The sequence below is a fragment of the Enhydra lutris genome, unplaced genomic scaffold (assembly GCF_002288905.1).
Source record: "Enhydra lutris kenyoni isolate GAN:26980312 unplaced genomic scaffold, ASM228890v2 scaffoldscaffold13, whole genome shotgun sequence".
NCBI lineage: Eukaryota > Metazoa > Chordata > Mammalia > Carnivora > Mustelidae > Enhydra > Enhydra lutris.
In genome coordinates, this window is record NW_019154097.1 from 28,174,064 (window position 1) to 28,199,277 (window position 25,214).

General features: G+C 39.9%; 2 protein-coding genes across 2 annotated transcripts in view; both read left to right on the plus strand.

Moving 5' to 3' along the window:
* Positions 1–17,580, plus strand: part of LOC111146384 (olfactory receptor 1361-like) — a 23,101-nt gene extending 5,521 nt beyond the window's left edge. The window contains exons 2-3 of the mRNA XM_022501914.1: positions 2,612–2,749; positions 17,254–17,580. Of these exons, the coding sequence (XP_022357622.1) occupies positions 2,612–2,749; positions 17,254–17,580 (465 nt within the window). The remainder of the gene's footprint in view (positions 1–2,611; positions 2,750–17,253) is intronic.
* Positions 17,581–19,188: 1,608 nt separating this feature from the next.
* Positions 19,189–20,118, plus strand: LOC111146145 (olfactory receptor 1L6-like). The gene has a single exon (XM_022501563.1). The coding sequence runs from the start codon at positions 19,189–19,191 to the stop codon at positions 20,116–20,118; it is 930 nt and encodes a 309-aa protein (XP_022357271.1).
* The last annotated feature ends 5,096 nt before the right edge of the window (positions 20,119–25,214 follow it).

Here is a 25,214-nt window from a genome sequence, read left to right on the forward strand (position 1 = left end):
CTAGAACTACATTTCCCAGAATTCCTTCCTCTCTATGTTCTGAGATAAAGTTTGCCAATAAAGGAGCTTGTATGATATTTGGAACACAGCAGTGAAGTGGAAGACACTATTCCCTGGAGACAGATGCAGCTAAATGTGTGAACACACTAAGAATTTATAATAGTTCCTGAACAAAGTCATAAAACCACCTGCCTTGCACTTGCAGACTAAGACACTCAGTGGGAACTTATCAGAGATTCTCAAAAGTTAAGATATCTTCCAGACAAGCCTTTGAGAACCATCTGCTTTGGAATTTCAAAAGCAAAACAACAGGCCCAACGTGGAGTCATTTATCCTAAGCGCTGTCACCAAATTGGGGTTTAACTTAATTACGATTTTGGCTCTCCCAGAAATGGAATCTTACACCAGCCAACCAGGAATCACCTGATCAGCACTAATTAGGTAATACAACAGAAAGACCCCTACCATCTCCTAAAGGAAAGCCTTTGCAATAACCAACCCACTTTTTTTCTTCTTTTCTTTCCTTTTTTGAAATACAGTTGACACATAATATAACATGAGTTTTACCCTTTTGTCTAGTATAACTTCCTGGTTCCCATTCCCTTCTGCTTGTAAAAGTCTTTCATCTCTCCTCAGAGCTGCTTTCTAGCTACCAGATGGTATGCTGCCTAATTTGAATGGATTTTTGCTCAAATAAATTTACAATTTTAATGTATCCATCTATTTTTATTTTTTTAAGTTTTTATTTAAATTCCAGTTAGTAACACAGGTTAAGCCACTCTGGAATTCAGTATGTAGATTCCTCAAAAAGCTAAAAAGAGAAGAATCCTATGATCCAGCAATTGTACTCCTAGCTATTTATCCAAAGAGTATGAAAATGCTAATGCAAAGGGATACATACACCCTGATATTTATAGCAGCATTATCTATAACAGCCAAATTATAGAAACAGCCCAAATGTCCATCAACTGATGAATGGATAAAAATGGATAAAGAAGTTCAGGAATGTTCCCTCTATCCCTATACTTTGAAGCGTTTTAATCAGGAACGGATGCTGGATTTTGTCAAATGCTTTTTCTGCATCAATTGAGAGGACCATGTGGTTCTTCTCTCTTTTCTTATTAATTTGTTCTATCACATTGATTGATTTGCGAATGTTGAACCATCCTTGTAGCCCAGGGATGAATCCCACCTGGTCATGGTGGATAATCTTTTTAATGTGCTGTTGGATCCTGTTTGCTAGGATCTTGTTGAGAATCTTAGCGTCCATATTCATCAGTGATATTGGTCTGAAATTCTCCTTTTTGGTAGGGTCTTTGCCTGGTTTGGGGATCAGGGTAATGCTGGCTTCATAGAAAGAGAAATCAGGACTCAACCAATACCAAAAGACTGAGATTATTCCCTGCATATTCTCAGATCACAATGCTTTGAAACTGGAGCTCAATCACAAGGAAAAGTTCCGAAGGAACTCAAACACCTGGAAGCTAAAGGCCACCTTGCTTAAGAATGCTTGGATCAACCAGGAGATCAAAGAAGAACTGAAACAATTCATGGAAATTAATGAGAATGAAGACACTTCGGTCCAAAACCTATGGGATACAGCAAAGGCGGTCCTAAGGGGGAAATACATAGCCACCCAAGCCTCCCTCAAAAAAATTGAAAAATCCAGAATACACCAGCTGTCTCTACACCTTAAAGAACTGGAGAATCAACAACAAATCAAACCAACTCCACATATAAGAAGGGAAATCATCAAGATTAGAGCAGAGATCAATAAAGTAGAAATCAGAGATACAATAGAACATATCAATGAAACTAGAAGCTGGTTTTTGAAAGAATCAATAAGATCAATAAACCATTGGCCACGCTAATCCAAAAGAAAAGAGAGAAAGCCCAAATTCATAAAATTATGAATGAAAAGGGAGAGATCACAACTAACACCAAGGAAGTAGAAACAATCATCAGAAGTTATTATCAACAGTTATATGCCAATAAGCTAAGCAACCTAGATGAAATGGATGCATTCCTGGAAAACTATAAACTCCCAAAATTGAACGAGGAAGAAATTGACAACCTGAATAGACCGATATCTAGTAACGAGATTGAAGCAGTGATCAAAAACCTCCCAAAAAACAAGAGCCCAGGACCTGATGGATTCCCTGGGGAATTCTACCAACCTTTCAAAGAAGAAATAACACCTATTCTCCTGAAGCTGTTTCAAAAAATTGAAGCAGAAGGAATATATTTATATGCATCAACTCCTCTTTTTTTAAAAGATTTTATTTATTTATTTATTTATTTATTTATTTATTTATTTGACAGAGAGAGAGCACAAGTAGGCAGAGAGGCAGGCAGAGGGAGAGGTGGAAGCAGGCTCCCTGCTAAGCAGAGAGCCCAATGAGGGGCTCGATCCCAGGACCCTGAGATCATGACCTGAGCCGAAGGCAGAGGCTTAACCTACTGAGCCACCCAGGCGCCCCCCATCACCTCCTGTTAAAGACATATCACACTGCAGGGTCTAGAGGATACTTCCTTTACCAAAGCTTTGAAAAAGACATTGGTGAGGAAACCACAGGTACTTGAAAGTCTCTGTAATGCATATTCTCTATAGACAGTGAGAGATGGCATAGAGGTTCTCTATATGGCAGTGATAAGTGTTACTTCTGAAATGGACTCCCCGAAGTCAATGGAAATGATGGGATCCCAGAGCAGGAGTCAACAGGTGGTAGCACTGGTCTCCAGAGACAAGGTAGGCATGGTTACTATACTGGTTAAAAGAGATCAAAAATCAGAATGCATATATGCTGATGACCTATAGAATCAGCAGCTAATGAATTATGGTGTCCCTAGGAATAAAACAAATAGGCAGCCCACCAAAGTCTTACTGATAAACCAAGGACTAACTTAAATCATACAATATAACTTAAATCATAGCTCATTGCCAATTCCAACTCTCGAGCCAGGGCCAAAAAAAAAAAAAAAAAAAAAAGTATACTTAAATCTTCCAAGTAGCCTTCCCCACAGAGACTCACAGCTATATACCAGGTTTACTGTGCATTGTAAAAGAAAATACCCGGATTGTAGGAAATTACTAGACACTGTCTCTAAACTGACACTAATTCCCGCAAACCCAAAATACCATTGTGGTTGATCAATCAGAGTGGGGCTTATGAAATAAAGTCAGGTGATCATTTCATTTAAGTTACAATTAAGTTTTAGCTCAGATCCATCTCAGAGTAAACCCAACAGAAAGTGAAAACAGGATTCACCACCACTGTGGGAGAAAAATATTGTTGAGTGGTTGTGGTAGGCTGAAAAATGGCTTCTGAGGATATCTAAGTGCTAATTCCCAGAGCCTATGAATATGTTAACTTATATGGCATAAGGCATTTTGCAGGTGTGACCAAGTGAAGATTCTGAGATGGGATGGCTATTCTGGATTATGCAGGTAGGCCCACTGTAAACACAAAAGCCCTTATAAGAAGGATACAGGAGAATCAGAGAGAGAAGTAGATGTGAGGATGGAAACAAGAGCTTGGAGTGATCTGAGAAAGGGCCATGAGCCAAGGAATGCAGGTAATCTCAAGAAACTGAAAAAGACAAGAAAACAGACTCTCCAAAGAAGCCTCCAGAAGGAACACAGCCCTGATGACCCTATAAATTTTGACTTCTGACTTCTCAAACTATAAGAGAATGTATCTGAGCTATTTTAAGCCACTAAGTTGTGGTATTTTGTTACAGCAGCAATAGGAAATTAATACAGTGGTCAAGAGCATGGACTTTGGTTAAACAGCTCTGGGTTTGAATCCTAGATTTACTACTTAACAGCTCTTTGATCTAAGGAAAGTCATTTCACTCAACTTCAGTTTCTTCACAAGTAATATGTGTAAAATACCCAAAATGATTGATTCAGGCAAAAGTCTGAAGCTAAGCTTAAAACCATTCAGTAGAAGGTTGCTGGGGAAAAAAGGGGTAATCAAACTGTCTCAAATCTCACCCCACTCATTACTTACTAATTTGCAAAGGAAAAATTTTGCAATTACAATAACAGATCTGCTGGTCAGCATCTTAAAAGTTACCAAACTCACATGAGCACTAGGAGGACCCAACATTGGATTCCTACTGATGTGAGCCATTTGCACCTACTACAAGATCTCCTGTGTAGTATTCTGGTCAAAACATTTAACCTAAGATGCCTGGTTGGTTCAGTTGTTTAAGCGTCTGCCTTTGGCTCAGGTCATGATCTCAGGGTCCTGGGACTGAGCCCTGTATCAGGCTCCCTGCTCGGTAGGGAGTCTGCTTTTCCTTCTCCCTCTTTCCCCCTCTTCATGCTCTCTCTCTCAAGTAAATAAATAAAATCTTTTAAAAAATGTTTAACCTAAGTTGAATCACGTGCAAAAAATCAGAAAAATAGAGAATGTGCAATATTCTGTGAGGCAACTGGCCTGGATTCTTTAAGAAGAGACAGTATCAGGAAAAACAAACAAACTTTAAGTGGGGATGTTGTTCCCTTGTTAGAAGAGACAAAAGAAACAGAAGAGTCCAATGCAATCCATTCACCCTGACCAGAGTCCAGATTGGAAAACTTGGACCCCTGCATACTGGATGGCATGTAGAATCTGTGTTCACTTTCTTGGTTACAATTGTTTTGGGCTTCAGGGGAGATGCCTGCTGAATGTACCTAAAGGGGAAATGGTATGTTGTCTTCAACTTACTCTCAATAGCTCGGCAAAAAATCAATTGGCAATAGAAAGGAAGGAACCAGTTGTGCCAAAAGGTTAACCTGTGGATCTGTGCCAAGGATATACAAGTGTTTGTTGCAATATTCTTTCCATTTTTTGTGAACTTGAAACTTTTCCACATAAAACTTTGGAAACAAAAACAGAAGTTAGATCATATCCCTCCTCTGCTCAAAGCCCTACTATGACCCAACAGCTTCACAATGCACTTAGAGAAAGAACCAAGTCCTTGTAAGAGCATACTAGACTCTACATGATCTGGCCCCCATACCTTTCTGCCTTCTCACCCTACTGGCCCCCCCGTTTTTTTTAGATTTTATTTAAATTCAAGTTAGTTAACATAAAGTATATTACTACTTTCACAGGTGGAGTTTAGTGATTCATCAACTGTATGTAATATCCAGTGCTCCTTACATGAATTGCCCTCCTTAATGCCCATCACACAATTACCCCATGTCCCCACCCACCTCCCATCCAGCTACCCTGTTTGTTTCCTATAGTTAAGAGTCTCTTATGGTTTGTCTCCCTCTCTGTTTTTATTTTATTTTATTTTTCCTTCTCTTAGCCTATGTTCATCTGTTTTGTTTCTTAAATTATACATGAGTGAAATCATATGGTATTTGCCCTTCTCTGGCTGACTTATTTCACTTAGCATAATAAACTCTACTTCCATCCATATTGTCGCAAATAGCAAGATTTTATTCTTTTTGATATCTAATATTTCATTGTATATACATATCACATCTTCTTTATCCATTCATCAGTCAATGGACATCTGGGCCCTTTCCGTATTTTGACAATTGTAGACATTGCTGCTATAAACACTGGGGTACATGTGCCCCTTCAAATCACTATGTTTGTATCCTTTGTATAAATATCTAGTAGTGCTGGGTCATAGGGTAGCTCTATTTTTAACTTTCTGAACCTCCATACTGTTTTCCAGAGTGGCTGTACCAGTTTGCATTCCCACCAGGAGTGTAAGAGGGTTCCCCTTTCTCTGCATCCTTGCCAACATCTGTTGTTTCCTAAATTGTTAATTTTAGCCATTCTGACCAGTGTGAAGTGGTATCTTGTTGTAGATTGGATTTATATTTCTGTGATTTATATTTCCATTTGTCTGTTGGCCATTTGTATGTCTTCTTTTGGAGAAATGTCTGTTCATGTCCTTTACCCATTTCTTGACTGGATTTTTTTATTTTTGGGGTGTTGACTTTAATAAGTCCTTTATAAATTTTGGATACTTCTTTTGGCCCTTTCTTCACCTACTTCCCTCAGAAACACTGATTTCGGGTGTTCCTCAAGTAAACATGGATGACTTCCATCTCAGGCCCTTTGAATTCACCATTCCTCTTGTCTGAAATGCTTTTCCCTCAGATACTCACACATATCAACACTTCTGCTCTCTAAATTCAGATCTTACTCAAATGACACTCAAAATCCTTGGCCTTTTCCTCCTGTGAACACAGCTATCCCACATTTCCCAGCCTTTCTTAGAAGTTAAATATGGCCAAGGAACTGAGTTCCACCAAAAGAAATGTGGGTGGGAAAAATGCACATCGCTTTTCAGCCTGGCCCATTAGTGACACTGAGTAAATAACATGTGCTTGATAATCATTAGATGCACCTTGACTGGTCATGTCACAACTGTAAGAATTGTGCAAAGCTGGTCGAAGGGTGTAAAGTTTCGGTTATATGAGATGAATAAATTCTTAAGATCTAATTTGGAGCACAGTGACTACATTTAACAGTACTGTACTGTACACTTGAAATTTGCTAAAAGGGTAGATCTTAACTGTTCTCACCAAGCACACAAAAATGCTAACTATGTGAGGTGATAAGTATGTCAATTAGCTTGATTGTGGCAATCATTTCACAATGCATACATATATCAAAACATCAAGTAGAATACCTTAAATATACAAAAATTGTATTTGTCAATGACACCTCAATAAAGCTGAGAAGTAAGAATTGCTTGAAATCATTTTTCTGAGTTGAAGTTAATTAGAATACCTGACAAATAAAAAAAATTTTAGCTCATAAATACTGAAGTATTCATTAGACTCTAGATGTGTCTATCACTCTGCTTGGCAATTAAGTTGTAAACCAGATAAGTGAGAGGTCAAAGGGAGACTAGAGCAGCTGGTCCTACAAAGCTAGGAGAAGGAGAATGTTTACATGGGTGAGGAGCCAGTACCCATCATCACAGGGTACGAGAAAGACAATAAGCCTGGTACAATCCCATGCAGCTGAACAAGTCTTGGTGCTGCCTAAAGATGAATAGGGTGGTCTGGGCAGAAGTGAGCTTTTCACCACAGTGGTGAACCAGCAAATGATGGATGATATGGGAGAAGATTAACTGTTGAAACAGTGACCAGTGATACTTAAGATCTCACCTAATATGAATGCTTTACTACCCTAGACTAGAAAAAGGGCTGAATATGCTGAGATTCACTAAGGGGAGAAAAAAAAAGGGCCAAAATATGTAGACTATTCAGTCTCCCTGTTACTAGACCTTCCTAAGAATATCACTTGCCTGAATTACCTATCAGAATTACCATTACCTATCACCTCCAAATACTTTACCTGCCCTGAAAGCCTCCTATTACCACACGCTGCTTGCCCACCCAAGCATGAACTCTGCTCAAGTATGTGTCTCCTCCATCTAGATCCATCTCTCTACAACTCTCTGAGTTTCTCACAAAGTTCTCTGTATAATTTGTATTCACATTTGGCTGAAAGAAATGAAAAACATGACCACAATGGCTTAATAAGTTGGGAGGGAGTGTTTATGTCCTACTCCCCAAGAGATCAGAGGAGATGGTTGCTAGCATTAGATCCATGCCCCAGTGCCTTCAGAGATGGTACATGACTCAATCTCTTGACTCCTCATATGATGGCTACTTCAGCTCCAACTAAACTGTAAAAAAGAGAAAGACAGGGACGGGATAGCAATGTATGTTTACATCTTCTCATTGCCTGAGACTGACTCCTCCAGCTCAAAGAGTGGCTGAAAATCTAATGTATAATTTTTACAGCCCATATTCTGAAGGTATGCAAGGAGAAGGGGGATTGGATCAGGTACTCGGTGAACCAAACTATGGCGTCTCCTTCACCCCACTCTGTGTCCTGCCTTCACAGAGCTGGTAATCTACCAAGGAAAATGAACCGGAACACAAATAAAAGCATTCCACATAGAAAGGGAGTCTCCATGTGACTGTGCAAAAGCCATCACTATATGAATCAAAGGAAGTACCAAATGAGCCATATTTAAAGGTGAGTAAATATTGCAAGCTTTCACAGCAGAGGAAGGCTAGACTTGGAAGACAAAATTTTCCAGGCAAGCAAAGATGAGGAGGCTAGGTAGATAAATGCCAAATGAACAGCACGTGCAAATCCATATAGCAATCAGGTGCTAAGAATGGCAAGAAGCCAAGTCTGGCTATGGCCTCAGGAAGTACTGACAGGTGATGAAAAATAGGAATGGGAATAGCTCATGGAAAGCTATGACTGGCAAGCTAAGGAGTTGGAATTATTTTCAATAAGTGTAGCAAGCCTAACATTCCAGCCTCATCTCTGTTCACTCCAACATATTCACTCTAAACTCGAGTCACATGGCTATTTTCAGATCCCCAGACACAGTATGTCTGCCTGCAAGGTGGTCCCTCTGCCTTAAACGTTCTTCTACCGTTGACTCTTCAGCCATCTTTTACTTACACTTTCAAGAATCAGCTCAAGGGTCATTTCTACTGGAGATGCTTTTCTCAACCCATCTCTAACCCCCAGCCTCACCTGACCATGAATTCAATACTCATTCTTCCCTACTCTTAAAACTCCTACATACTCCTATTCTATAATATTGCTCCATGTTGTAATGACATGTCTCTCTCCCCTCTAGAATGTACGTATAGGAATTCACTTGGTGTGACTGATTTCTTTATTTCTAGAATCCAATATAGTATTGAATGAGTAAATGAACTGAAGGTTTTAACCAAAGAAGCAACATAACTAAAGACAAAGCCAACTTATGAATCATTGAACACTACATCAAAATCTAATGATGTACTATATATGTTGGCTAATAGCATGGAGGATAAGGGGAGTTAGAGAGGAGAAGGGAGTTGGGGGAAATTGAAAGGGGAGGTGAACCATGAGAGACTATGGACTCTGAAAAACAATCTGAGGGGTTTGAAGGGGCGGGGGGTGGGAGGTTGGGGGATCCAGGTGGTGGGTATTGGAGAGGGCACGGATTGCATGGAGCACTGGGTGTGGTGCAAAAACAATGAATACTGTTACGCTGAAAATAAATTTAAAAAAATTATGACCCTGCCATTGCACTACTGGGTATTTACCCCAAAGATACAGATGGAGTGAAAAGAAGGGCCATCCGTACCCCAATGTTTATAGCAGCAATGGCCACGGTCGCCAAACTGTGGAAAGAACCAAGATGCCCGTCAACAGACGAATGGATAAGGAAGATGTGGTCCATATACACTATGGAGTATTATGCCTCCATCAGAAAGGATGAATACCCAACTTTTGTAGCAACATGGACGGGACTGGAAGAGATGATGCTGAGTGAAATAAGTCAAGCAGAGAAAGTCAATTATCATATGGTTTCACTTATTTGTGGAGCATAACAAATAGCATGGAGGACAAGGGGAGATGGAGAGGAGAAGGGAGTTGAGGGAAATTGGAAGGGGAGGTGAACCATGAGAGACTATGGACTCTGAAAAACAATCTGAGGGTTTTGAAGGGGCAGGGGGTGGGAGGTTGGGGGATCCAGGTGGTGGGTATTGGAGAGAGCATGGATTGCATGGAGCACTGGGTGTGGTGCAAAAATAATGAATACTGTTACGCTGAAAAAAGAAAAAATTTAAAAATAAATAAATAAATAAATACAGTGCAAAAAAATTATAAAAAAATAAAATAAAATAAATGCATAGAATAAACCCAGTAAGTTTATGCCATATCAGTTGAGGGATATGACAGTATTTGGCAGGAGGATCAACACTCCTTCAATAAGCCTTAGCCCCTAATAAGTTCTCCCATTAACAAATGTTCCATGTTAACCTAAATTTCTTCTCAAGTGTCACTGTAGTATTCAGTTAAAATATTCTTTCATCCTTTAAATAACAACAAAATATCAAAAAAAGAACATAATTTAGAAGAATAAAAGTTAAAAATTTAAAAAGACAAAAGCACTTTCAGAGTATTTCCTGGCTTTTTCATCCTGAGAAGCTGATTGATGCAATGGCTGCATTACATCAGATATGGTAGGAGTCCCTCTTTGAGTCCTCCTGTTTGCTGTTCCTGGGCATAATATATTCCTTTATCTGAAATCTTAGAACACTTTATAAATATAATTATTGTTTTGGTAGCACAGCAACAAGATTTTGTTCTGGTTTGGAATTACTTTTTAATTTCTGTACAAAAATTTCTAAAAGAAATATTGTGCCTGGTATATTATTTAACAAATGGTTTTGAATGCCCACTATGGGCCAGACTTTGCTAGACATTGAGGGGATGCATTGGTGAACTCAAAAGAAGACAGGGCCCTACCCTTTAATGAGCCATTTCACTAGACTAGGATGAGTCTGGTCAGGATCACCAGAATGGGGAGGTAAGTAGATAAATTTGTAGAACATCGGAAGATGGCCTAGCACCTTGGAGGAGAAAATGAGAGGAAACCATGAAAGAACTTCCCAGGTGTAGTCTCCACATAACAAAGTAGAATATGTGTGGAATATAAGAGTGAGACAACCCTGAATTTGAACTTAGCCTTAGCACTTCCCAGTTATGAAACTTTCGAGAAGTTATTCAGTAAGACTGAGCCTCATTTCCCTCATCTGCAAAAACAAGAACACTGCACTTGAAGAGCTACATAAAAAAAAAATAAATAAAAATAAAACAAAAAACAACAAAAAAACCCACCGTGAAATGTTATACAAGCATTTGAAAAATTTAGTAGTATTATTATTCTTAATATATTCTTGAGTTAATTTAATTCTCCAGGCAACCCCCTCTGCCATACAGGTACTAAAATCTAGATGACAAACCTAAAATTAGAGAGGCTAAGTGTTTGCTCCAAATCACAACCACTCACTGGCTGACTAGAACCCAAGAATCTTCACTCTTAAGATCCTTTCCATGGCACCACACATCACTCCCCAGCATCCCAGGGATGGCCCCAGGTCCAAGGCTTCTCTATTTACCTACCTCAATCGCCTCAAAATCACAATAGTAACAAGCCACTAATTATGTGAGATTCAAAGAAACTTGTCTCCCTGGAATGTAGAGATTCCTTAGTCTCTACTGTTTTCCCAAGTCTTCCTTCTTAATGAGCTCCCCCCGGGGCAGTGGATGGAAAGTCTGTCTGCCTCCTTGGGATGATTTACATGAAAGGCAATCACCTCCTTCCAGGTCTTCACCCTTCATCATTTGAGTACATCAGCAGAGGCCAATGATGGCAGCTGGAGATGGGAGAAAATCCTGGGTTCCAGATGCATGAGTCTACACTGAAAGACTACTTCTCTCAAGGAAGAAAAGTATCTGAGATGACAGTCACATACACAACATTTAGGGTGTAGTGAATCCTGTCTGCTCCCACACCAAGTTCGGATTATATCCTTCCTTGCTTGATACGAGAGCTCTATCTCCCCAGTCCGCATGTCCACATTAATCACCAAGGCCCCTGAGGCTGAGAAGAAGATGCCTGGACTCATGAATGTCCATCTTGGAAGTCACCAGCCGTCTTCTGAGTAAGTAGCTATTACCTTCCATCCCATCACTATGTCCAAGTCCTATAAACCCTGGAGCATTACAAAAAAGGAATCATGTTGTATGACATCTTACATCCTCTTTTTACAAGAACAAAATCTGAGGCTCAGCACAGCTAAAACCACAGATCAGGTCATATGCCTAAGCGTCCAATGCCATGGTCTCCACACTCCTCTGTTTCTCCTTCTCCATTTATTTAACACAGGAAGGATTTGTTACTGGTGGGTAAGACCCCAAGGAAAGAAGTCCTGCACTGAATGAAACAGATGTAGCTGCTCTGATGCTGTCAGGGAGACCCAGCCTGGCCCCTGGTTGTCCCCAAGGCCAGCCCTGCTGAGGAAGGCTCCAGATTCTGTGGTCTCACTCTGACCTCTGAGCATCTTCAGAATAGCATGGGCCATGAGATGACACAGGAGACTGGTAAGGGAGACTGTGGTATTGGGTAAATCACTTGCTCTCTGGGCCTCAAGTTTTCCCTACATGAAATGAGCACACTGTTTTCAACTACATCTTCATAATACTTCTTTTTTTTTTTTAGTTCAATTAGTCCAGGCATAGCACATCATTAGTTTTTGATATAATGTTCAATGACTCATTAGTTCAGTACAACACCCAGTGCTCATCATATCATGTGCCCTCTTTAAATACACACCATCACCCAGTTACCCCATCCTCCCACCCACCTCCCTTTCCAAAACCCTCAGATTGATTCCCGGAGTCAAGAGTCTCATATGCAGTAATTCAATCTGTAAAACACACTGATAGCAGAATCGCTCTGATTAGAGAAAGAGACCCAGAGAACCTCCCATTCAGCCTTCCCCTCAGCTTCCCAGTCCCTCTTGGGGAGCCCCTGAGTCCCCAGAGAAGCAGTTTGGAAACTTACAAAATGGGTAAATTCTAAGATTACTTCCATCTCCAACAACCTAGAATTTAACAAATGTCCCCTAGGAATTTACATTCTAAAAGGAAATACTTGACCATTGCACAGGAAGCTTTAGCCATGCCAGCCAGAAGCTCAAAAAGGACTGCAGATGGTGGGATGATTTAATTCCAAGTCCTGTTGGGTAAGGATTGGAAAGAACTGGGGGAATTTCAGCCACAGAATAAACCTAGGGACATTGTCATTGTTTTCAAACATCAGAAGTGCTATCATGGTATCTGATTCTTCTGTATTCCCAATGCTTATGTTGTCTCCAGGCACTTGGTGAAAATTTGTTAAGTGAATTATAAATCAATCCATCAACTCATGAAAGAAAAGCATACCTAACATCATTAACAAAGAGAAAAGCCCGATAACAGGATGCTGGTACTGCCAGGTTTAGCAGAATGCTTAGCTCTTGCATTTCAATCCAAGATGTATGGACCTACCCAATTTGCATTGCAAAGGGACAGGGGGCACAATTTAGGAGATAGCGGACTCCATTTTACTGGCAATATTTCGCACTCTGATGAGTAGAAAGGAAGAGAAATCCCTGAGTTTTATTTAAGACTTGATATTCTTTTTCTTATTCACAGACTTCAGATGCAAAGGGTTGACTTAATCACATTCCCCAGCTCATGGCATATTGCCAACACTGGGCCCCTTTTTCTTTTATTTGTTTGCCTCCTCACTCACTCATGAACACTTATACCCACTCCCCACTGCTGCCCTCCTCCATTCCAATATGCTTAGTGTTCAACTTTGTGTACGGATACCCTTGTTATTTCATTGCATTTTTTAATTATTTTTGAGGTATACAACGTGATGTACTGATTTATGTACACATCATGGAGTGATTACCATTTTTGTTGCATTTTTAATTTATATAAAACATCTTGTGTTATAGATCTCATTCGTTTTCTTACTTTTGCCCCTCAGATTATATCTTTAAAATCTATCAGTGTGGCTATGAGGAATTCTAGTAAGTCATTTCTAGACAGCTGCTCTATACCCACGGTGTGCTCCTATCACGTTTCCCAGCCTAGTGATAGGCAATCAGGTTGCTACAAATTCCCCATCACTGCAACTGACACTGCAGACACATTCTCCTCCACAAACTTTTATTTGCCTATGTACCAGTCTCTCTGGGATATCTGTCTAGGAGCAGGATTGTAGGGCCATGGGATATTCATTCACTTGGCTAGAAACATGCTGGTTTGTTCTCTGAGCATTGTGTTACAAGTTTATCGTTTGATAAGTACCAGCTTTACAATCCAATCAGCAGTACCTAACGATCCCTACATTGCCACATCCCTTTGCAAGAGTTGTCTTTATTCTCCTTTCCAATGTTTGCCAGGCTAACAAATGTAAAGTGAAATCTCATTGTTTATTTTGCCATTTCTCTGATAACCAATGGATTTGAGCATTTCTTCATGGGCTTATTGGCCCTTTGGTTTTCTTGCTCATTTTTCTACTGGGATTCATAGATTTCTCTTTCTGATGTGAAAGTGATCATTGTCTGTAACACCCATTCGTACCTCAACTGTTACACATTGTAAATATTATCTCCCAACCTTTCATGTCTGTTAGCTTTATTCATAATTATGCTGAAACTTATTTTTGCCTTTTTTAAGGTTAAGTGTCTTATTTAAGAAGTTCTGCCCCGTCTAGTTCATAGATAGTCTCCTACAGTTTTTTTCTATTAACTTGATAGATTCATGGGTTACCACAGACAAGTTCACAATCCATCTGATTCCACCTTTATACATGATATTAGATAGTATTTTTTTATAATCTTCAAAATAGTGAGCCAGTGTTCCCAATACTTCCAGACAGTCTATCCTTTCCCCCATTGGTTTTTAGTACCACCATTTTTCTGTATTAAGTTCTTATATAAATATAGGTCTCTCTCTGAGCTATCTAGTTTTTCCCATTGGTCTCTTACCAGTTCTTGCACCAAAACCACACTATTTTTATTATTATGGATGTCTGTTGTTCTTAATCTCTAATAAGATAAATGCCCTCTTTTTCTTTCTATTTTCAAGTTTGACTTAGCTATTTCCTGATCTTTATTGTTATATGTAAATTTGAGACTAAATTTATCAGTGACTCTAAAAAAACCAACAGAGGGACGCCTGGGTGGCTCAGTTGGTTAAGCAGCTTTCTTCGGCTCAGGTCATGATCCTGGAGTCCTGGGATCGAGTCCCACATCGGGCTCCTTGCTCGTCAGGGAGCCTGCTTCTCCCTCTGCCTCTGCCTGCCATTCTGTCTGCCTGTGCTCGCTCTCTCTCCCTCTCTCTCTCTGACAAATAAATAAATAAAATCTTAAAAAAAAAAAACCAACAGATATTTTCATTGAGAGTGAACTAAACTTACAGATTAATGTGGGAAATAACATCTTTGTAATATTATTCATTCCATCCAAGAAGATGGATTTCTTTCCACTTATTTTAATCGTCTATACACTCTATTAGACTTTGCATGGTAGTTTTGTCTATTCTTAGATAAATTCCTAGAGCTTTAGAGTTTGTTCTACTACAGTGAATAACATCTTATTTATTAGTACATATTCTGATTAGTTATTTCTAGTCTATTATATTGGTTATTTATATTCTATTCCAGAGAGATGCTATGGATTTTTTAAGTTGATCATGTATCCAGCCACTCTGCTGAACTCACTTATTGGTTCTAATAGTTTTTCAATTGATTCTATTCTTTTTTTCCAAGATAATCCTATCTTCTTTAAATAATGAGTTTTATATTTTTTCCTTCCATCCCTTTACCATGTTTTTCTTTTCTTAGAGTGTTAGACAGAATTTCCAATAGTATGTTTAACATTTGTGGTGGTAATGGATATCATAGTCTTGCTTCTCATCTTTAAAGGAATACATTTAAGGTTTATCCATTTAGTGTAGGGTTTGGGTGTAGGTAGCTTTTAGCAAATTAAGAATATTCCCTGTTCCTAGTTTTCTAACAGAGGTCAGTGTAAACAGATGTTGAACTTTGCAAAATTCTTGTTCTGTTTTGATAAAAATTATCATGCAATATTATCCCCCTTTCTCTTATTAACATGAAGAAGTATTTGATGGAGTTTTGTGAAATCTCCATTACTGGGACAAATCCCACTTGTTCATGATCTAATATTTTTAGTACTATCTTGGATTCATTTAATAATTGCTTTATTTAAGATTTTACATATTTAAGATTATGTTCATAAACAAAATGGACTTAGAGTTTTCTTTTCTTATTTTTATTCTGGTTTTGGACTCAGTATTACACTAACATTATAAAATGGGCCAGAAGGTTACCCTCTTCCCTCTGTTTACTAGTTTCTGGAACAATTTGCATAAAATAGAATTAGCTATTTTGAAAGTTTGGCAGAACTTAACTTAAAGTCATTTGGGCCAGATATTTTGAAAGGGAAGGCTTCTGACTACCATTTATACTTTCTCAATAATTCATTAGTCTATTCAAATAATTCTTGTACAATTTATATATTTCTAGAAGAATGTACCCATTTCGTTTAAATTTTTCATAAAATTTTCTATTGTAGAAGACTAATTATCTCTAATGCCTAAAATAATTTCTCCTATCTTGATGATTTTTTTTCATGCTTTTTTTAAATCATTTTTTTAATTTATTTTCCGCATAACAGTATTCATTGTTTTTGTACCACACCCAGTGCTCCATGCAGTCCATGCCCTCTCTAATACCCACCACCTGGTTCCCCCAACCTCCCGCCCCCCCACCTCTTCAAACCCTTCAGATTGTTTTTCAGAGTCCATAGTCTCTCATTGTTCACCTCCCCTTCCAATTTCCCCCAAATGCCTTCTCGTGATTTTTCTTGCCAAGGGGTCTATTTCATTGATATTTCGTTAGGATTCCTATATAGTTTCCTAGGGCTCCTACAACAAATTACCACAAGCTTGATGGCTAAAAACAACAGAAATTTATTCTTTCACAGTTCTGGAAGCCAGAAGTCCAAAACCTTAAAATAAAGGGATTATCCTCAATTACCCAAATGAGCCCAGTGTAATCACAGGGTCCTTAAATGCGGACGGATGAGGCAAAAGAGAACCAGAGAGATGGCAACATAAGAAGGACTCACCCATCCTTGCTGGCATTGAAGACAGAGGGAGGGAGCCACTCACCAAGGAATGTGCAATTTCTAGAAGCTGGAAAAGGCAAGGAACTGGATTCTTCTGTGGAGTCTCCAGAATGGAAAGTAGCCTTGTCAACATCTTGATTTTTTCAGCTTTCTGACCTACAGAACTGTGAAATAAAATTTTGTGTTGTTTTAAGCTACTAAGTTAATAGTAATTTGTTATAATAGCCATAGAAAACTACACACTCCAATAAGAATTATCCTAAACAGAAAATCCTTAAGGACTTTGTTCCTTTTCCCTCTTTTCCCAGGAAAGGCCAATTTGTCCTGAGTCTGAACCCTGTCACTCTGTCATCCTCCTCCCAGTGACCAGTTCCCCCTCCAAAACACACTACCCTGGCTTACCCACCCCTTACCCTTTGCCTGGTTTCCTCTAGATTACATCTATTATTTTTCAGCTGAACACAATTAGGTACAGAATACTAACAAGAAGTATCATTCATAGTATAAGCAACATATACATAGAATATTGTAGATCTCAAATACTTTTTCAGATATGTTGTCTTATTTGAACTTAACAGTAAACTTCAAGACATGACATTTTATTTTCCCCATTTCCAAGGGTTATTATCTGAACCACTCTGGTTCCAATATCTGAACCAGAACTAATTTCCTAATCATGAGTTTTTTTCCATCACCTCTCCTGATTCTAGGAGTCTAGTCTTCCAGTTACGAATTTAAAACCCACAGTCTTACCAGGAGTGGTCAGGGATGACATTTCTGGTTCAATCTGTTGGCCAATATTTATTACACAACTACATGAGCCAGGTGGAAAACAGTGGGAAGCAAAAACAGACTTGAACCCTGCCTTGGTAGCACTTTCACCAAGGACCTATCCAGATGCTGTATGGATGGCCTTGGTGGGCCCTTGCCTAGTGGAAGAATCCAATTCAGACCTTCTGAGCACCAAGTATCTCAGAGAGGAAGGAAACACTTCAGAAAACAATGCTGCTGTATGCATGCACCTGTTAAGATGCTAAAAGGAAAACAAAAAAAGCCTGAGTTCTCCTAAGGAGGGCCACCACTTTCATTCAAGATAACTAAGCATTAAAAACACATCATTAGTACTTAGTTTGTTTCTGACTCATTGTCAAAAGTACCAGAAAGATGGTGAGAACACAAAGGAGTATAGGATATGGACTTCTCCAAATCAAATTGCATCCCTAATTCTACCCTCCCTTACCTAGGATTACTACCACTACTTCTAGTCTCTCTTTTCCGCTGTTTTCTCCGAAGCCAATCCTATCCTTAGGCAGGGTGGACATATTGAGTATATATTCTGTGACTCAGCATCTCGCTATCAACCCAGGTGGCTGCTGGCTGGTTCTAATTCTATGTCCCAATGGTTCCTTGTCTTGCCCCACTTCAACTGAATCTTTACATTGGTAGATAAATGACTAGCCAGGCTGGAGCCTTGGCTCTTTCCTTTTGGGAGGACCCATTCCTGAATCTCAGCACCTTTCTGTGCATACCTCTCAGTGTGTTTTTTCCAGAATATTGCATCTTCCCACATTTCCATTGCCCACATTACCACCCCTTAGACTCTTCTTGCCTATAAGGGCACTCATGCTTCAGTTCCTCTGTGCCTTATTGATGCCACTCACCTCCCTAAACCACCAAGTTCAATGTTAGGTAACTATGCTCCCCCTACTAGAGACAGTTCTCCAACTTCTCACTCACCTTTGACAGTTCCACACCCTGATGGACATGTCAGATTTCCAGGTCCCAAGCACTCCTAGTCTGACCTTCTCGCCCATAATTAAATTCTCAAATGCATTCCAAAACCACTTTTATTTTTCAAGAAAGGTTGGATCCAAGAATATAATCTCTATAGTAGTTATGTGATTGGTACAGGGAGAACTTAGGATACCCTACCTTCCTCACACTGGGGAAGCAGAAGATAGAAATCCTGGCAAGAAGCACCAGGTAGAAGGAACTAGAGGTTAGCAGGCTGATCAGAAACTGAGGCCCGGGGCGCCTGGGTGGATCAGTTAATTAAGCGCCCGACTCTTGATTATGGCTCAGGTGATGCTCTCAGGGCTGTGAAATGGAGCCCCATGTTGGGCTCCATGCTGGGCTTGGAGCTTGCTTAAGATTCTCCCTCTCTCCCTCTCCCACTGCCCCTTCCCACCTTCTTTCTTCCTTCTCAAAAAAAAAAAAGCAAAAAAAAAACCAAAAAAAAAAAAACCGCTTGAGGCCAAACAAAGCAACATATATGTCTTAGATACGACTTGGGAAATGAAGCGAAATGATTGCTTTCTGAACATTTTTCCAAAGGTCGTTACCACATATTGTCAGAATAGCCTAAGAACATGGGTAGTACACATTTTGTCTCTTGAATAAAAAACAAAAGATGAAGTACCATGTTCAAGTCCACAAAATTAGTCAGATGCAAAGTTGGAATTGAAATCGAGGTAGCCAACACCAATTCTGTGAAGTCATATAAAATGCATGGTGGGCTATAAGAACTTCCTTTCTGCAGGGCACAAGTTGGAACAAGTTATAAGATATCTCCTCTACCAGACTGAAGACACCAAGCCAGGACATACACCAAACATTCCTCCATATTTTTTACTTACAGGAAAGCAATGCTGAGGGGAAACCAGAGCCATATGACTGAATTCTTCCTCCTGGGACTGACCAGTGACCCCAAAGAGCAGGGGTGGCTCTTTGCCAGCTTCCTCACCATGTATCTGGTCAACGTGGCTGGCAACTCAGTCATCATTGCAGCCATCCGGGGGGATGCCCGCCTCCATACCCCCATGTACTTCTTCCTTTCCAACCTCTCCCTGGTGGACATCTGCTTTACAAGTGTTATTGTGCCAAGGATGCTGGCAAGTATGCTGAGCAAGAACAAGAAGGTCCCCTTTGCCCAGTGCCTCACACAGATGTATTTCTTTGTGGCCTTTGGGATCACTGACAGCTTCCTCCTGGCTGCCATGGCTCTTGACCGCTACACTGCCATCTGTCACCCGCTGCATTACACCACAACCATGAGCCCCCAGCGTTGTCTTCTGCTGGTGATGTCATCCTGGGTGCTGTCCCACCTCCACTCACTCACTCACACGATTCTCATGGCCCACCTCTCCTTCTGTGGGCCCAACGTCATCCACCACTTCTTCTGTGACGTCCAGCCACTGCTGACGCTCTCCTGCTCTGACACCTCCGTCAATGAGCTTCTGGCCTTCACAGAGGGCTCCTTTGTGATCATGAGTCCCTTCATCTTGATCATTGTCTCTTATGTTTTCATCACCCGTGCCGTTCTGAGGGTCCCTTCCGGGGGAGGCAGGTACAAGGTCTTCTCCACCTGTGGATCCCACCTCACGGTTGTGGCACTATTCTATGGAACCATAATATTTGTGTACATTCGCCCTTCATCCACCTACTCAGTGACAAAGGACCGTGTGGTCACTGTCATCTATACAGTAGTTACTCCCATGCTGAACCCTTTTATCTATAGTCTTAGGAACAAGGACATGAAGCAGGCCTTGAAAAAGCTGATCAGAAGGGCAGAATAGCAAAACCCATTCATTCATTCAACAAGAACCCATGAAACACCTGTTGTGTGCCAAGAACTGTGTTGAATTATGAAAATATTGCAAAGATATATCAACCATAGCTCTGTGTCAAAATTAGCCACAGTCCAATAAGTGGAAATGAGACAATTGCAATAGAAGGTTATTATACCTTTTGGTAAAAATAAATAAAATGAGACACAGATATTGATATCTTACTGTATCAGACACACAGTTTCCTTTTTTTTTCTTTTGTAGTCTCTGGCTCATATGAGTCACAGACATAACCCGTGTTGTGTAAAAAAGTATCCTGAAGAAAAGCTGGAATAACTTCTGTTGTGATGTTTTTTTAATCTCATATGAAGCCTCAATAAGTCAATATTGTCATCATAAGAGTCATTCATCTCATGCACAAACTCCTTGGGTCTGGCTAATGGGTTTTCCTATTACCTTTAGAACAGCTCATAACCTCTCCAAAGCTGTTCACATAGTTGTCAGAGAAGGCAGCTTCACCAGCATAGTAATAAGCTCCTAAGATTCAGAGTGAAAACTTAAGTTGCAGCTTGATCTCACAAATTGTGTGACCATAATCAAGCCATGAAATGCCCTGAACTCTCATTTTCCTCATCTACATAATGGATTCAATAAATAATCTCACTACATGGTTGTGGGTGTCAAAGGAAAAATTCTAAGTTTAGTCACTTTGAATCATTTACCTAACCCCTCTGAGCTTCTGCTCCCTAGTTCTGAGATTATACTACTTGGCCTAGAAGCCCAAATCCACCATTACCAACCCCATGATCTTGGGCAAGTACATTAACCCCTCTGTACCTCAGTTTTCATATGAAAAGTAGACTGCTGTGGGAATTAAATGATGTAATAAGTGTCCTAAAATATATATTATTTCTGTTTTAAGTCTCTGAGACAGTGTCTTGCATATAGCAAGCCTCAGATAAATTTCAGACACTATATCAAAACTTGATGAAAGTGTGTCCATGGACCCTTCCCAGATAACATCTGAAGATTTGTAATAAGGTGGAAATTATCACACATCCTCAAAGTGAGTTCAGTCTAAGTGTCTCCTGAAATTATTTCAGTGTTTCCAACTGTTTCACTATAAATGATTCTGTCTTTAGGTCCTTACCACTATGCTGTTAACTTTCTTAAGAATTCCAGTCAGTACAGAAAAGGCCTCCCCAATATCCACAATAACAAAATGTCCCCCCCAGCCTCCTTTCTCCATCCCTCCTCCCTCCAGCCCAGAATCTCACTATCAAAGAGAATCTTCATGAGGAATGCTATTCGGCACTTCCAACTCCTGAAATATAATCTAAAGCTGTGGGGTGTATAGGAGTCAAGTGAGGAAAAGTTGGGAGAAAAATATACCTTTATCCAGGAGGAACTAAGAGAATTGGATATAAAAGAGGGAGGGGGGAAATGTAGCCACCTTCCTGGAGAGGAAAAGAAAAGGTATGGTGGATGATTAAGTGGACCTTCGAAGAGTACAAGCTCTCAGCTATAAAATGAGTAAATTCTGGGATCTAGTATACAGCATGGTGATGATGGTTGACAATACTTTATTACACACTTGCAATTTGCTGGAGAGTAAATAATCTTGAGCATTCTCACCACAAAACAAAAATGGTAATTCTGTGAGGTGATGGATATGTTTATTGGGGTCATCATTCTACAAAGTATATGCATATCAAATCATCATAAATATGTATAATCTTATATATCTAAAATGAGAAAGGTTCTGAATTCCAAAATGAAAAGCCCTAAAGATATTAGGTAGGACAGTGTGACCCCTTCTTATGCATCAGTGGAAAAGAATAACCTGTAGCTACAAGTATCAATATGAATGAATGTCAAAAACATAAAATTGAACATGGATGGACCCACAGGGTATACACTAAGTGAAATAAGCCAGAGAGAGAAAGACAAATACCATATGATTTCATTTACATGTGGAATCTAAAACACAAAACAAATGACTAAACAAACAAAAAGCAGAATCAGACTATAAATACAGAACAAACTGATGGTTGCCAGAGGCAAGGGAGGCAGGGAGCAGGCAAAATGGGTGAAGGGGAGTAGGAGGTACAGGCTTCCAGTTATGAAATGAAAAATCCACACGAATAGAAGGCACAGCATAGGGAATGTAGTCAGTGGTATTGTAATAGTGTTGTATGCTGACAGTAGCTGCACTGGTAGTGAGCCCATCATGACATAAAGAGCAGTTGAATCATTGTTGTACACCTGAAACTAATGTAACATTATGTGTCAACTACATGTAAATAATTTTTTAACTTTTAATTTAAATTCAACTTAATTTATACATGGTGTATTACTAGTTTCAGAGGTAGAATTTAGTGATTCATGAGTTGTGTATGACACCCAGTGCTCACTACATCGAGTGCCCTCCTTCATGCCCATCACCCAGTGACCCTATATTCCCAGCCACCTCCCCTCCAGCAACCTTCCGTTTGTTTCCAAGAGTTGAGTCTTATGGTTTGTCTCCCTCTCTGATGTCATCTTATTTTGTTTTTCTTCCCTTCCCCTACACTCATCTGTTTTGTTTCTTAAATTCCACATAAGTGAAATCATCTGATATTTGTCTTTCGTTGACTGACTTATTTCACTTAGCATATAATACCCTCTACTCCATCCACACCATTACAAATGGCAAGAATCCATCCTTTTTGATGGCTGAGTAATCTTCCGTTGTGTATATATACCACCTCTTCTTTACCCATTCATCAGCTGATGGACATCTTGGCTCTTTCCACAGTTTGGCTATTGTGAACATTGTTGCGATGAATCACTGTTTGTATCCTTTGGATAAATACCTAGTAGTGCAATTGCTGGGACATAGGGTAGTTCTATTTTTAACTTTTTGAGGAACCTCCATACCATTTTCCAGAGTGACTGCACCAGTTTATATTCCCACCAGGAGTGTAAGAGGGTTCCCCTTTCTCTGCATCCTTGCCAACATCTGTTGTTTCCTGAGTTGTTAATTTTAGCCATTCTGACTGGTGTGAGATGGTATCTCACTGTGGTTCTTTTTATGGTATCTTTTTTTTTCTTCATTTAAATTCGATTAGCTGATACATAGTACCTCATTAGTTTCAGATATAGTGTTCAACAATTCATTAGTTGCATATAACACCCAATGGTTTTGTATATCCCTAATGCCGAGTGCTTTTGAGCCTTTTTTCATGTGTCTGTTGGCCATTTGTATGTCTTCTTTGGAGAAATGTCTGATCATGTCTTCTCTCCACTTCTTGACTGGATTTTTTTTTGTTGGTTTTTTGGGTGTTGACAAGTTCTTTATAGATTTTAGATAATAGCTCTTTACTGATAAGACATTTGCAAATATCTTCTCCCATTCCATATGCTTCCCTGTTTCCTTTGCTGTGCAAAAGATTTTTATCTTGATGAAGTTCCAACAGTTCATTTCGGCTTTTGTTTCCCTTGCCTTTGGAGATGTGTCTGGCAAATAAGTTGTTGTGGCTGAGCTCAAAGAGGTTGCTATGTTCTCCTCTAGGATTTTGATGGATTCCTGTCTCAAATTTAGGATTTTCATCCATTTTGAGTTTATTTGTGTGTATGGTGTAAGGGTCCAGTTTCATTCTTCTGCATGTGGCTGTCCAGTTTTCCCAACACCATTTGCTGAAGATACTGTCTTTTTTCCACTGGATATTCTTTCCTGCTTTGTTGAAGATTATTTGACCATAGAAAACAATTTTTTTAAAAAAACATAAAATTGACGGGTGCCTGGGTGGCTCAGTTGGTTGGGCAACTGTCTTTGGCTCAGGTCATGGTCCCGGAGTCCCAGGATAGAGTCCTGCATCAGGCTCCCGGCTCTGCGGGGAGTCTGCTTCTCCCTCTGACCTTCTCCCCTCTCATGCTCTCTCTCACTCTCTCTCTCTTTCTCAAATAAATAAGTAAAATCTTAAAAAAAAAAAAAAAACATAAAATTGAGTGAAAGAAGGTAAATGTTCCGTTCATGTAAAAGACAAAAATAGGCAAATAAAAACAATACATGATTCACACATATACACATAGCTGGTAAAACTGTAAGAAAATGGTCTTACGTGTTTTGCATGCTGTGTTTTATATATGATGTATTTCACAATTTAAGAAATTTAAAGTAACCTTGCATGCAGAAGCCTCTACTATTTCGGCAGATATTTATAGATGATCCATCTCTCTCACCTCTGGAGTTATAGGGAACAAGTCTGTTCACTCTTTCTATGTACAGAACAGTAGGAATTTGAAGACAATGATTGTGTAGCGTGTCCTACCCCAAACCTGTCCAATTCATTTATTATTATGATTTTCTGAGAAAGTATAGGTTTTCTTTAAAAGGATTGGAATCTGATTAGAGTGTGTAAACTCCATGGCAGGTTGGGGAAGGAGGAGATAGAGTTCTCCCCTGCCTGTGCCCAGGGCAAGGGTAGCAGGTGTGGGATTCTCAGAAGTCACAGACATATGTGGTCACTCTGAGACAAAGGTGCTCCTGACACTGCTGGGACTCACAAATCTAGGGCCCAGAAGGGCCAGCTGGGAGGTTGGACATTTGCCCCATCTTGTCTCTAACTAGGAGATTGGGGATTAGGTCCCAGGAGATACTACACATGAAAAGCCCACAGCTCTCCCTGGCTCCTGTTCCTGACAACGGGTTGCTCCAGCCCCAACTCTTTAGTCCATGCTGCTGTTACAGAGGAGGAAGAATACTGAGGTTGTAGCAAGTCCTCTTGTTTTTTTTTAAAGATTTATCTATGTGTTTTAGAGGTTGGTGGGGGCAGAGGGAGAGAGAGGGAGAGACTCCCAAGTAGACTCCACCTCGAGCACAGAGCCCAACATGGGGCTCAATCCCATGACCCTGAGACCCCAACCTGAGCTGAAATCAAGAGTCAGATACTTAACCAACTGCATCACCCAGGTGCCCCATAGCAAGTCCTCTTGAGGAAAAGAAGGGGAAGCAAACCAAATAGGCAAGACAGACCCAACACCTAGTGATGGACACAAAACCTGAGGATGGTCAGAATTTCCAGGTAAGACCTGAGGGGGTGGAGATAGGAGTTACTGGTCAC

Excerpts from the sequence above, each read along its gene's own strand:
- LOC111146145 (XM_022501563.1), top strand. The coding sequence starts at position 19,189 with ATGCTGAGGGGAAACCAGAGCCATATGACTGAATTCTTCCTCCTGGGA.